The 14,141-nt window shown below is 37.9% G+C and overlaps 1 protein-coding gene across 5 annotated transcripts in view; it reads left to right on the forward strand.

Moving 5' to 3' along the window:
- LOC138736574 (V-type proton ATPase subunit C 1-B-like) overlaps positions 1-14,141 on the forward strand; it is a 53,128-nt gene that overhangs the window by 15,577 nt on the left and 23,410 nt on the right. For 4 of the 5 annotated variants that reach the window (XR_011340405.1, XM_069886299.1, XM_069886296.1 and 1 more), the window contains exons 6-9: positions 1,257-1,348; positions 2,532-2,630; positions 2,728-2,796; positions 10,295-10,387. Coding sequence is in view for 4 of the 5 variants with exons in the window: in XM_069886299.1 (XP_069742400.1) it covers positions 1,257-1,348; positions 2,532-2,630; positions 2,728-2,796; positions 10,295-10,387 (353 nt within the window). In the remaining variant the exon portion in view is untranslated. The remainder of the gene's footprint in view (positions 1-1,256; positions 1,349-2,531; positions 2,631-2,727; positions 2,797-10,294; positions 10,388-14,141) is intronic. The other variant, XM_069886298.1, reaches the window with a different exon arrangement.

The raw sequence follows: 14,141 nt of genomic DNA on the forward strand, positions 1-14,141 counted from the left end.
TGTGTATTGTTACAGAAAATTATCTGGTTATCTCTTAAAAACTTTTAGATATTTGCTTAAACATCTTTTTCTAAGGTTTGAATATTCTCTTCTTGAAGTTCTTCAGCCCCTTTTAACCATCCAAAGTTCCTTAAGTTACCCCTGCTGGAAAGGGTTGGTTGGTCGTCTGTCTAACTTCTGAAATGAGGAAATGCATATTTAATTTCTGTGGCACCTTCTCATAACTTTACTCTGTTTGTGAAAATGCATGCAAGCCTGTATCACATTATTATCTTAATCAGTAAGTTACCATATGACTTCCAGTGTAGCAACATCTATCACATTCTGAAAATTACAGTGGCACATTTTGTTTTTCCATGATATGTAAGCAAATGATAAATTATAACTTAAATTTCCATTGGCAGTACATAATAACATAAGGATGTAATTGTGTTGGTAAGTATTCCCTCTCAATTATCTAAATAGAAGCAGTATTCAATTAGTGCTTCATTAAGAGGAGACAAAATATTGTAATGTATTGAGCATAATGACAATATTTTTGTTGTTTATGTCTCCACTAATTATTGATAATTATCTGGGTATTTCCTCTTCTAATTTTAAATTGCTATCAAGGTAACTAAAATATAATTAAATATTTGGTTAATTAATGTAAGCACACAAGGACAGCAAAGGGTAGAATAGTTTTTGCTAAAAATGAATGGTTCTTGTACACAAACATATGTCATGCATATACGGAGATAAAAAATAGCTACACCTCCATCACTAAGTTTCACCATAATCTATTTGAGTAATGTTTTCCAAGTTGGCCAATGGAAACTACTGTAATTATTTGTCAACAAGAACCAAAATAGCTGATGGGAGGTTACATTTGCAGGAAACTGAGCCGAAATTTCCACCAGCCATTCCAAAATCTCCAATCATTTCGATCACCACATTTATGCGCAAGTTATAGTCACTAAATTTCTGTCAGTATTATACCTAATTTTCCTTTGTTATGAACAACATTTTGTATGCCAAGTCAAATAAGAGTAAAAGAGTCACCAAACTGTCCCCAATAAATGGATTATGGTGTCATGGTCTTTGATGGTGTTTTTCTTGTAATTTAATGGATACTGTTCTATATCTCAAATTGGCAAAACTTGCATCAAATTGTAATAAGTTACTATCTGATTCTTGCATATAATATAGTTAAGAATAATTACATTATATATAAAATTGCATCATTAAAAATAATCCATTCTGTATCTTATTTTTAGCAAATTTCACAGATTGACACTGACTTGAAGTCTCGTGCAATGACATATAATAACACAAAGGGAAACCTACAAAATCTGGAAAGAAAAGCAGTGTATGTAAACTGTTGTCATTTCTTATTAACCGTGCAGTGAAAAACACAGATGTCTGGAAAATGAACCACAGAAACGATCTCACTTTCTCCTTTTTGTTGCCACTAGTTATTTATTTTGAAATGTAATTGCAGCAATATATGTACTGTAACATTGCTGCAAAACAATGAATTTCATGGCATATTCATGAAAATAAATTCTGATAAAACAGTACAAATATAATTTTGGTTATTACAAATTCATGAGAGTGGGAAATATCAACATATTACAAAATCTCGATTCTTGAATATGGATATCGGCAGTTTACCAAATTTCTTTTCCTAAAAGTGGAAATACAATTTGTATAGAACGTATAACATATGAGCAAATCAAAATGATCAGCAGTTCACCTCCTCACCTTTAAGGTCGAAGATTATTCTCATCAGTTAAAAAGTTCTTAATGTAGTCAAAATGCATATTGAGGTTTACCTGATGTTTCCTCTAAAAGTATTTATTGCTACATTTTACAGAAACCTGCAGGATTCTACTTTAAACAGATTGCATTTTCCAATTGTGGGTTTTCAAATGTTAGATTTTATATATTACTCAGTTCTAGTTATGAATTGAATAATAATCTTTTCTCAGGCTGTATTTTTATCTCTATCACCTGCTTTTAGCACAAAATGAGAGTTCACTAAATGGTGAAGGAAGAAGACAGTTTCCTTCCTAATACACAAAAATAATAACACAGTGGTCCATGCCACTAGCATTAGGTGAGTCGATTCTGAATGTCTGAATGCAAGAAAGCTCATTATAAAGAGAGCGTAGCGATGTGTAAAATGGACTGCTGATATTCAATTGGCCCGTTTTATGCCACTGACATGAATCACAAGTACACATATGGGATGAAATGAGTCAGTGGGAGATATCTGTTTTGCTTAGTTTGGATAGGATACAACCTCCATTAACTCTTATAAACAAAACTGTCTCACAATTAAACAGTATGTTGAGGATGAGAGGGAGCTTGGAGTTAAACTCATCAAGGAACCTTATTACTTAAAGTGAACTATGTTTATAATTATAATAATTGTGATTAAAGGAGATGTGTTTGGTGTTACTGTGCAGAGACCAAACGAGCTAAGGCTCTGACTCTGTATGTCACCTTCATGATACATTCTCTGATTTTCTCCATTTGTGTTTTTCCAGGGGTAGTCTTTTGACCCGTACCTTAGCAGATATTGTAAATAAAGAAGACTTTGTGTTAGATTCGGAATATCTCACAACTCTTCTGGCTTTTGTCCCAAAGTAAGTCTTCTTCACAATTTGTGAAGATGAGTTTTGATAGTCCTATTGAATGCTTTTATAACTAGTTACTATTTACATTGTTTTCATTGTGCATTAGGTCCAACTATGGTTCTTGGCAAAAGACATATGAGTCTCTGTCTGACATGGTGGTTCCTCGATCAACCAAGTAAGAATAATTGCTGAAAGATGTTTTGTGTATTTATAGCACTTCTACTTCTAATTGAATTCTGTTGCAACTGAATGGTAATTTATAATTATTATAGAAATCTAGGTCTAAATGAGATTCAATCCTCTATTGATTCTAGCCTCTGATGTCTTATTATGAGGCCATGACACTAATACTTGAGAAAAAGGAGTGGCAGAATGGTGTTTTGACAATGAATCCTGCAATTACTGGTCTTCCAAATCCAGTAAAATTGAACATGGGAGCTTGTACTGATATTTTCACTCCAAATTGGTGGTGGGTTGGCAGAGGTAAGAATCAAGACTTTAGATACCAGTTTATAGCTGTGAGATGTGTGGGGAAGAAAGGAGGAATAGCAAGCTGGGAGAAAGAATTAAAGAGGAGAATGATGGTGGGTAAGGAGATTGGGAGGAGAAATAATTTATGATATGAGAGAGGAGGAAAGAGGAAGTTAGAATTGGGAAAAATGTGATTGATAACGAATTGATAGAGTGGGGAGTGAGAATCAAGAGGGAGGGCAGAGCAGAGATTGTAGCAAGAGAGTACAAGAAGGAATTGGGAAGATAATTGAGAAATTGGAGCATATTAAGGAGGGGCACGTGAAATGAGCTATTGGGCTGCCTATTACTTTATAGGAAAGTAGGCTTCTTTGCAAGCTTTTTGTAGGCCTGAAATATAGGGATAGTGTTTGTGGAGGGGTAGATGATCCAATCAAGTGGAGGAAAGGTGGTTTATAGCAGATCGTGTTATGCAGGATGGGAGGCAGATATGCTTGTGTTGTGGTAAGCATGTTAAAATAGTCGGCAGGTGGAGTTTATGATGGAGAAATTAAGGAAGGAAATGGTGTATGTTCTTAGATTCTGAAAGAAATATTAAATCCAGGACTAAACTTTCTTATTGGTAATTGTGTAACTTAAATTCTGATTGAGTTTTTTTTTTGAAAAGCAGAGAGCAAATATCTTGGTGTATTATAATTTAGTAACATTCTTGACCTCAAATTTAACTATATTTTATAGTTGAACATTTGCACACCTTCCTTAGGATTGCCCTAAAATTAGCAAGGAGGCTGGGTGATAATTCCCAAGGACCAGTAAAGTAAAGACATGGAGATCCAATTCTAGTTGATGCCAAGGTTGCATTATCTAGTTGATTTGTTGTAAAAGAGTCAGGTTCAGTGGGTTCAAAGAGAGACAAGTCTACATACAAGGGTTTGCAATCAAACGTAACTTTACTAACACAACAAACAATAAAAGAGCGGGGAAAATATAAGGGAGTGTGGGAAAAAATCGTAACAGGAATAAAACACATGCACAATTATTAAAGAACGTAGGAAAATTCATGACAGGAAACAAATGGGAGAACATTAAAAAGTACACAATTATTTTACCAGGTGATGCAGACATTTGCACACTATATGCAGGGGTTATACACACCTTTCCGGACCCTTGAATAAAAGGAAGTGGATCTGGTACCACTGAACCCACAGGGATATAAGCACACTCTCGGATGCCTGATCAGTTGAGAGCAGCGGCTCTTCTGCTAATATTGATCTATAGCAATTTGAGCTATAGCAATACCACAGCTCAGCTTCAGTGCAGTGTGCACCTTACTTGCAACCCTTCCAAGTGATATCTGCAACAGTGACCTGGCATGGAGCAGTGTCTGGGGCTATCACCACAAGGCAGAAAGAGCGAGTATCCTCTGTGCTGGTGCTAAATACAGGGCTCTAGCCAATAAGGATGCTAGGTGATTTGAAGCAGCCAGTGGCAAGGTGTGCACTGATCAGCGGCCTGAGACCAATCTTAACTGACATTCCACCTGCAAACCGTAACTTTGTCTATAACTTTGAGTGAAACAAAAAGTACACCATGTACTATCAGGTGATATGACTTCCAAATGAGTTTCAAATGGGGAGGCCATGTGACCACCCAACAATAGTATCCTCATGTTTAATGCACAAGCAGGCTTAACAGTGAGTGGGGTGCTATTCTATAGCAAGGAGCTACAGCTAGCTTCTTTAACACTGGGAGTGAAGAGGTCCAGGAGTAGAGATTGGTTGAGAGGTTAGCAATCAGAAGAGAGGACAAGTTTGGAAACTGTTAAGAGTGAGCATCAGCTGAGAGATCTGACTGGGGACAACTTAGATTTATTGTAGCTTGTTATTGGGTGTGCATGTGAAATGATATACCTGGCAGACCACAAGTTTCCTTGAAGGCCTTAGCCCACCAAGTGTGCTGAAAGAGTTGCTTACCCAAAAATGGCTGTTCTTGATGGAATTCAGGCTTCAATGTTAAATTTACTGCACTGATGATGTCATTAAGCAACAACTTTGGCACAGTGCAGGAGACTCCTGGGTAGCAGCCTTTTGGTTAACAGAAATTCTCCCTATGGATTTACAAATCAGCACTCACAAATTAGAGATGGGGAATAAAATTTTGTCTCATGAAATACATATTAAAAAAGTAAATAAATAAATACATTTTTTTTTCAATTTGCCTTTGTGGATGCAGGTGCAGATGATATGACTTTTCATCACAGAAATTGTGACACTGAAGGTTTTCTAGCAATACCCTCCACCCTCCCCCCTCATAACATGTTATTAGTCCTACCTCCGTGCTGAGTCAAACTCTTTGAATTCCCTCCCTAACAGCATTATGGGTATACCTACACCTCAAGGACTACAGCAGTTCATGAAAACTGCTCATCACCACCTTCTCAAGGGCAATTAGGGATGGGCAATTGACTACTGGCTCAGTCTGAGTAGTCTACGTCCCCGAATGAGTTTAGAAAAAGATTTGCCACTGACAGGGAATGACATATCTAATATTTTAACCTTTCTTCAACCCCCAGCCCCCCATACTTTGAGGCTTGGGAGGGGTCACGGGTGGGTAATGAGTTAAAATCAAACCACCTGTTATCCATTGTAAAAATGATGTTGGGTTATATGCAGATCCATTTTTAGAACAAACCCTGCATCTTTTAACATAATCTACACCAGCTTCCTATACTATATACATAAATAAATGAAAGGCAGAAAATTTATTGTAGTTTACATCTAGCAACTGTTAACCTTTTTGTTATGAGCCCAGAGGACCCCAAAACCCAGCAGCAACAGAAATTCACCAAGACAAATGGTTACTTAAATAAGGGTTGCTTTTAATTATTTTAAACATAAAAACAGGATCAAATTTTAACTTATTACTATTAACTTAACCTAACATAACCTCTTTCTAATGTAATGTATATATAAGTTCAGAAAAGTTCTTTGATTCACAGTCCAATCTCACTTTTTATTTCCTCCAAGTTTACTGGTTGCAGGCAATTCTTATACTGTGCACAGAATTTAACATTTATGAAGTTCACCAGGCTTTGGTGCTTGAAAGGTAAATGGTTACCACTCAGGAAGGTTCTTGTCGGTTTTCAGAGATAGATTTGTTGTTTGATGGACACAAACTGATTCCTTCTAATCACCCACATCAGTGTCTTGCCGAAGAAATTTGCCCCCTCAAGGTTTTCCAGATGATAACCTCTTTCTTTCAGGTCACCACAGAGTTCATTTTTGTTTCTCTTATTTCAAGTGAAACATTAGGCAGCCAGTCCTCTCCTCTTGTATGGACCACGAGGGCTTTGACCAGACTGAACTAAGCACTCACAACTCATCTTCAAAATGGGGTTTTCCACAAGCTTGCCAGTTTGTCATGTTCCAGTCCCAGCTGCTGTGCTGCTGCTGAACTCTAGAACTGATTTTCTCTCTCTCTCTCTCTCTCTCTCTCTTTCTCTCTCTCTCTCTCTCTCTCTCAGAGAAAAGCCTGTTTGACTTCCTCTGGTTGCAAAACCACATGACCCTCTTAGAACAGCAAACTACACTCAGACAGATTGCAGCTCTGAATCTAATCCTCCGAGTTCTTTCATCTGTTGCTTTCCAAAACAACAATCCATTTCTGAAGTCCCTGTAGGCACCCTTCAAAGTTTTAGCAAAGGCACTCGGAGCTCCAGCATTTTAAATGAGATCTGTTTTGAAATGTTTGTTTGTGATCTACACTAAAAAAAAATCTTGCCACAACTTATCTCCTTTAAAACATATCTATATACAATATAAAATACAACATAATCTGTTGCACCTTGATGAGCGGTTGTATTTTCTTAATTATTATGTCATCCCAAGCTAAATAGTACAATTGTACTCTAAAGCAGCTATCCATACCTTTTATTTTCTTAATTATTGAGGGAGTAATGAATTAATGTAATTGGCCAACAAGTTAACTATCTGTAGTTATCAATTCAAGATTGGGGAGGGGGGGGGGGGGGGAGACCGAAGGGAATCTTGTTCCAAATTATAAAATGGCTATTAATGCCTGTTTTCTATTTATTTGCTTCATTTATAATGATCCTTGAGAACCATTTAATTCTTAAATTTTACCATAAGTATATTTTGTAGGAAAAATCAAAAGACTCTTGAACTATGACTTACTTAAGCATGCTGAAGGTACTACAGGAATAATTAACTTTGATTGTTGTATTATAACCCAGGCTTGAAGCATAGGAATGGAACTTTAACTTCATGCATTATAAACAGATGAAAAATCCACGTAAATATGGATACATGTGCTGTATTTTGTATAAACTAAAACATTGTAATAATTATCATTAGGACTGCAAGTATTTGATTTTCTAAAAAACTTTCGTTAAATTCTACTGTTGCAATCTTTTGTAAGTGAAACTCCAAAAATAAATTTGTATGCAATAAAGCATCAAGTCTAACTTACAAAACACCACTGAAGCCAATGATGCTCACTGTTGTTCATGAGTAAATATTTAATAAGTTTACGTAAAGAGTTAATTATCCCAAGTTCTACCATTAAACTCACGAACATGTTAAACAAGAAAGTCTCCAGACACATTGTTGATTGTAGTTTACAGAAAAATGCTGGAGAAGCTTAGCAAGTCACACAGCGTTTTTTATGTATGTAGCAAAGATAAAGACACATAACTGACATTTGGGCCTGAGTGCCTCATCAAAGTATGAGCAAAAAGCAGACAGGCACCTGAATAAAATGGTGGGGGTGGAGGGGAAGAAGGGTAGGGCGAGGAGCACAGGGCCACAGGCAAGAATTTGTAGGTGCACATGGGTGGGCAGGCACAAGTGGGAAAAAAATTCTGAGCAGTGATAGGGGATAGCTCTCTGAATGCAGAGGGAAGGCACTGGAGAGCTGGAGGAGAGAAGTCAGAAACGAGGTTCCTGTTAATATTCGGTGTTGTTCCTTCAATTTGCAGGTGACCTGGTTTGGGACTGCATGAGGCCAAATGCCTTCTCTTCCCCATTCCTCTGACTCCTTTCCTCCAGCTCTCCACCCCCTCCCCTCTCCATTCAGAGAGCTATCCCCTCTACCATCACTTCTCAGCTTTTTTTCTTTTGTGCCCTCCCATCCCTATGACCTCTTGCCTGTGGGCCTGTTGTCCTCACATGCCTCTCCCTTCACCATTTTATTTCAGATGCCTTTCTGCTATTTGCTCATACCATAATGAAGGGCTCAGACCCAAAACATCATTACAAATTGGAGTCAGTACAAATTGAAAACAACGTCACCTCCTCACTGACTATCAACACAGGTGCACCTCAAGAATGCATGCTTAGCCTACTGCTTTACTCACTCTGCACCGATGATTGTGTGACAAGGCACAATTCCAATACTATATTCAAATATGCCATTGACACCACAGTTGTTGGCAGAATCACAATGAGCAAAAATGGAAGCGTACAGGAGAGAGATAGATCAGCTCGTTGAGTGGTGTCACACCAACAACCTTGCGCTCAATGTTAGCAAAACCAAGGAGATGATTGTGGACTTCAAGAGGAAGTCAGGAGAACACAATCCAGTCCTCATCAAGGACTCAGTAGTGGAGAGGGTCAAGAACTTCAAATTCCTGGGTGTCAACATCTCCGAGGATCTGTCCTGGAGCCTCCATGTTGATGCAACCACAAAGACGGCTCACCAGCATTCTGGCTAGTTTCATCACAATAGGAAAAATCCAGAGGGTTTTTAACTCGGCCTGCAACATCACGGGCACCAGACTTCACTCCATCGGTGACATCTACAAGAGGCAATGTCATAAGAAAGCAGCCGCTATCCTCAAGGACCCCCACTATACAGGTGATGCCCCCTATGAGTGGAGGGGAGGAAGGTACAGGAGCCTAAAGACAAGCACTCAGTGGCACAAGGACAGCTTCTTCCCCGCTGCCATCAGATTCATCAATGAACCAAAGACACGGCCTTACTTTTGTGCACTATTTTATTTTTGTAATGTTTGTATGAATGTTTGCACTGTGTCGCTGCTGCAAAACAGCAAATTCCATGACAATAAATTCTGATCTGAAAACTGGTTGTGCATCAATCTTCCCTAAATTAAAAAAAAAATTGCATGAGTTTCACCAGCATTTTTGTGCAAACTCATGAAAATGGCATTTTCAGTCTGTCATACCAGTGAAATTCACTGAAAAGGCATAACATTGTCTTATTTTCACTTAATATGCTACAGAATGCTAGGATTGTCATCAATGGTATTGGCATATTCTTAATTATGTGATACACCATTATCGGCCCTGCTCCTGGAAGAGTTTTCTCACCTGTACATTAATAATTTGCATTTTCAGCAACTAAACACGCAATCAATTTATAAACAGGTCTGATTTCACAGATGAAAACAAAAAAGCTTTCAATGGGCCCAATGATTGACCAGTTTTAGGGAATGGTTGTGGTTACCATTGATAATGATAAAGAATGCTACTCTCATGCATTTTCCAAAATATTCATTTGCGAATCATATAAAACTGCCATTTGCTTTCCTGTAATGGCTTTTAAAATGCAAAGGTAACAAAATTCCTGACAAAAGTTTAGGACATGCATTTCCCAACAGGCACTAGGACCATAAGAATTGGATGCAAAAATGTCACATCCTAGATTAAGCACTTTTTCAACTGTGCAGCCCATTAAAAAGAAGAATTGGGCAAACAACTCAGAGCATGTATTTTTACCGGAGTGCAACTATACCCAAAAATTGTAATAAATGAATGAAAATAAATATTAAGTCCCACTTCCAAAATAAATATTAAGTCCATCTTCAAAATAAATCTACTGCACAAAGATAAACATTGGGGATACTGACAATGGATCCTAGGATAGCCAAACTTCTCCTGAAGCATTTAAAATGTCAATATTGTCATTTCTTTTACTATGGTAAAGTACAGGTTGCCAGAAATACCAATGATAAAAACGCAACCAGTATTTACCATCTGCACTTCACTCTGATAAATAAAATAATAATATTGACATTTTAAATCCTCCGAGGATGGGTCTCACCCCCACAGCCAGGAAGAGGGAGATGGCAAAACTCCCTCCATATTCTTCCGTGGGTTTTTAAGGACAAACTTGTTTCCAAATCTACGAACATTCATTGAAATTGGAACATTTCTGATTTACAGAATGATCATTGAAGACATGGAGGGAGCTCTCTTTACGGTAACACTCTTCAAGAAAACTGTGGATGAATTCAAAATCAGAGCCAGAGAAAACAAGTAAATTTTGTTCCAAACGGTTTTACCAAACCTCATTGTGTTTTTGCCTTTAGAATTAATTCAATTATATTATTATTGTTCTAGTTCCAAAAGTCACTATTTTGTCCAGCAAGCAGATTTTTTGCTCCTTTGATGTCTTTGCATTTAATGCATTTTTGATTTCTAGATTATAAAAAATGAGCAACAATTATTTTTTCTCAATTAATGACAAGCATGTTCAGAAACTTTATAAATGGTATTTTCATACAACTTGGACCTGAGCCAGATGTCAGAAAATAGCAGATGAGGAGTGAACATTAGAACCATAGAACATTTCACCAGAGAATCAGGCCCTTCGGCCCTTCTAGTCTGTACAAACAATTTTTTTGCCTAGTTCCACTGACCTGCACCTAGTCTATTGCCTTCCATTCCTCTCCCATCCACGTACCTTCCAAATTCTTATTAAATGTTAAAATTTAGCTCTCATGCACCATTCTACGCTCCCACCACTTTCTGTGCGAAGAAGTTCCATCTAATGTTCCCCCAAAACTTTTCCCCTTTTGCCTTTAACCCATGTCCACTGGTTTGAATTTCACCTGCCCTCTGTGGAAAAAAGCCTACCTATATTTACTCTGTCGATACCCCCCCCCATAATTTTAAATACATTTCTCAGATCTCCCCTCATTCTTCTACGCTCCAGGGAATAAAGTCCTAACCTGTTTAACCTTTCCCTGTAACTCAGTTCCCTAAGTCTGGGCAACATCCTAGTAAATCTTCTCTGCATTTTTTCAATTTTATTGATATCTTTCCTGTAGTTAGGTGACCAAACCTACACATAATATTCCATATTTGACCTCACCAATGTTTTATGCAACTTCATCAAAACATCTCCACTCCTATACTCAATACTTTTATTTATGAAGGCCAATATGCCAAAAGCTCTCTTTATAAACCTATCTGCCTGTGATGCCACTTTCAGAGAATTATGTATCCCTAGATCCCTCTGTTCTACTGCACTTCTTGGTGTTGTACAATTTTCCATGCATGTGTGTTCTGTGTTGTCCTTCCAAAATGCAACACCTCACTCTTGTCTGCATTAAATTCCATCTGCAATTTGTCAGCCCATTTTTCCATTGTACAAGATACTTCTGCAAGCTTTGAAAGCCTTCCTCATTGTCCACAACACATCCAATCTTTGTGACATCTGTAAATTTGCTCATCAAATTTACCACATTATCATCTAGATCATTTATATAGATGACAAACAGCAATGGTCCCAGCACTAGTCACAGGCCTCCAGTTAGTGAAGCAATCATCCACCCCCACTCTCTGGCTTCTCCCTTATAGCCAATATCAAATCCAGATGACCACCTCACCATGAATGCTGAGCTTTTGAACCTTCCTGACTAACACCCCCACACCCTACCCCCAATGTGGGACCTTGTAAAGACCTTACTAACGTCCATGTAGACAACATCCATTGCCTTTCCTTCATCAACTTTCCTGGTAATCTCCTTGAAAAACTATCAGATTGGTTAAACATGACCTACCATGTACAAAGCCATGTTGACTATCCCTAATCAGTCCCTGGCTATTCAAATGTATGATCTTTTAGAACACCTTCCAATAATTTACCTACTACTGACATCAGACTCACTGGCCCATCATTTACAGGGTTACATTTGGAGCCTTCTTTAAACCATGAAACAACATGAGCTACCCTCCAATACCATACCTGTGGCTAAGGACATATTAAATATTTCTGCCAGAGCCCCTGCAATTTCTCCACTAGTGTCCCTCAAGCAAAGCACTTTCTCCTCTTTAATCTGTGTCAGTTCCATGACCTCACTGCTAGTTTTCCTAATTTTCCTGGACTCTGTGCCAGTTTACTGAGTAAATACTGATGCAAAATAAACATTGAAGATCTATCCCCATCTCTTTTGGCTCCATACATAGCCGACCACACTGATCTTCAAGGGTTAGGGTTAGGGTTATTGGTCCATTACTATCCTTTTGGTCTTAATGTACCTGTAGAAACCCTTAGGATTTTACTTCACCTTGTCTACCAAAGCAACCTCATATCTTCTTTTAGCCTTCATGATTTCTTTGTTGAGGTTTTTCTTAGTTTATATATATGTGTATATTTATATAGATATATATCTATATATATATAGAGATATATATATATCTCTATATATATATATATATATATATATATATATACACACACCGAGTACCTTATTTGCTTCATGTTGCCTATACCTGCTATACACTTCTATCTTCTTCCAAACCAGATCCCCAATTTCCCTATGTCTTCTAACCTCGCCTTTGATCCTGACAGGAGCATACAAACTCTGTACTCTCAAAATGTTACCTTTGAAGATCCTTCACTTAACTCGCACACCCTTGCCAGAAAACATTTTATCGCAATCTACACATTCTAGATCCTTTCTCATTTCCTCAAAATTGGCCTTTCTCCAATTAAGAATCTCAAATGGAGGACCATATCTATCCTTCTCCATAAATAAGCTAATGGCATTATGATTACTGCACCAAAATGAACCCCTTACATCCTTCTGTCCTGTCTTGTTCCCTAATAGGAGATCCAATATTCCACTCTCTCTAGTTGGTACCTCTAGAAATTGATTTAGAAAACTTCCTGAACACATCTGACAAACTCCAAGCCGTTCAGTTCTTTTACAGTATTGGAGTTTCAGTCATATGTAAAGTTAAAATCACCCACTATCACAACCTTATGATTTCTCCAGCTGTCCACTATCTCTGTAAAGATTTGCACCTCCAATCCTCATTGACTATTGGGCGGTCTATAATATAACCCCATGAGTGCAGACATATCTTTCCTGTTCCTCAGCTCCACCCATATAGCCTCAGCAGATGAGCCCTTTGATCTGTTCTGCCTAAGCTTTTCCCTGATGAGCAATGCCACTCCTCCCCCCTTTCATCATCCCACCTCATTCTATTGCATCTGAAACAACAAAAGTGTGGAACATTGAACACCAGTCTTGCATTTCCTACAACGAAGTTTCACTAATGGTCACAATGTCATAATTCCATATGTCAATCTATGCTCTGAGCTCATCTACCTTTCCTACAATACTTCTTGTATTGAAATGGATGCACCTTGGAATATTTCCACCACTTACAGCCCCTTGACTTCTAATGGTATATGCAATTTTCAAATTATCTTTTCCCTCCTCTATTCCCCTTTCTGCTCTGACACTCTGGTTCCCATCCCCCTGCAAAACTAGTTTAAACCCTCTGGAGCAGCACAACCTTCCAACAAGGCGATTTGTCCCCCTCCAGTTCTGATGCAAACTATCCCTTCAGAACAGGTCCAACCTTCCCTAGAAGCAAGCCCAATGATCCAGAAACCTGAAGCCATCCCTCCTACACCATGACTTTAGCCACGTGTTAAGCTGCATTATCCTATATTTCTAACCTCACTAGCAGGTGGCATGGGTTGTCCTTCAACTTTGCTCCTAAATCCTTGAATTCTCCTTGCAAGACCTCATCATTCATCCTACCCATGTTATTGGTCCCTACATGGATCACTGCTCACTTTCACTCCTTTGAATTTTCATTTCATAAATTATTTGTTTGGCTAAAATTAATTAAAAGGGATCAGTGCTTTGAATGTAATGTTTCAAATGAAAGTGCAACAGTAAAATAATTAAGATTTTGGGAGATCAAAGTTAGAGCAGGGGCAGGTCAATTTACGAATATAATTCCTACTTTCAAAATTAAACAACTATTA

The sequence above is a fragment of the Narcine bancroftii genome, chromosome 6 (assembly GCF_036971445.1).
Source record: "Narcine bancroftii isolate sNarBan1 chromosome 6, sNarBan1.hap1, whole genome shotgun sequence".
NCBI classification, from domain to species: domain Eukaryota; kingdom Metazoa; phylum Chordata; class Chondrichthyes; order Torpediniformes; family Narcinidae; genus Narcine; species Narcine bancroftii.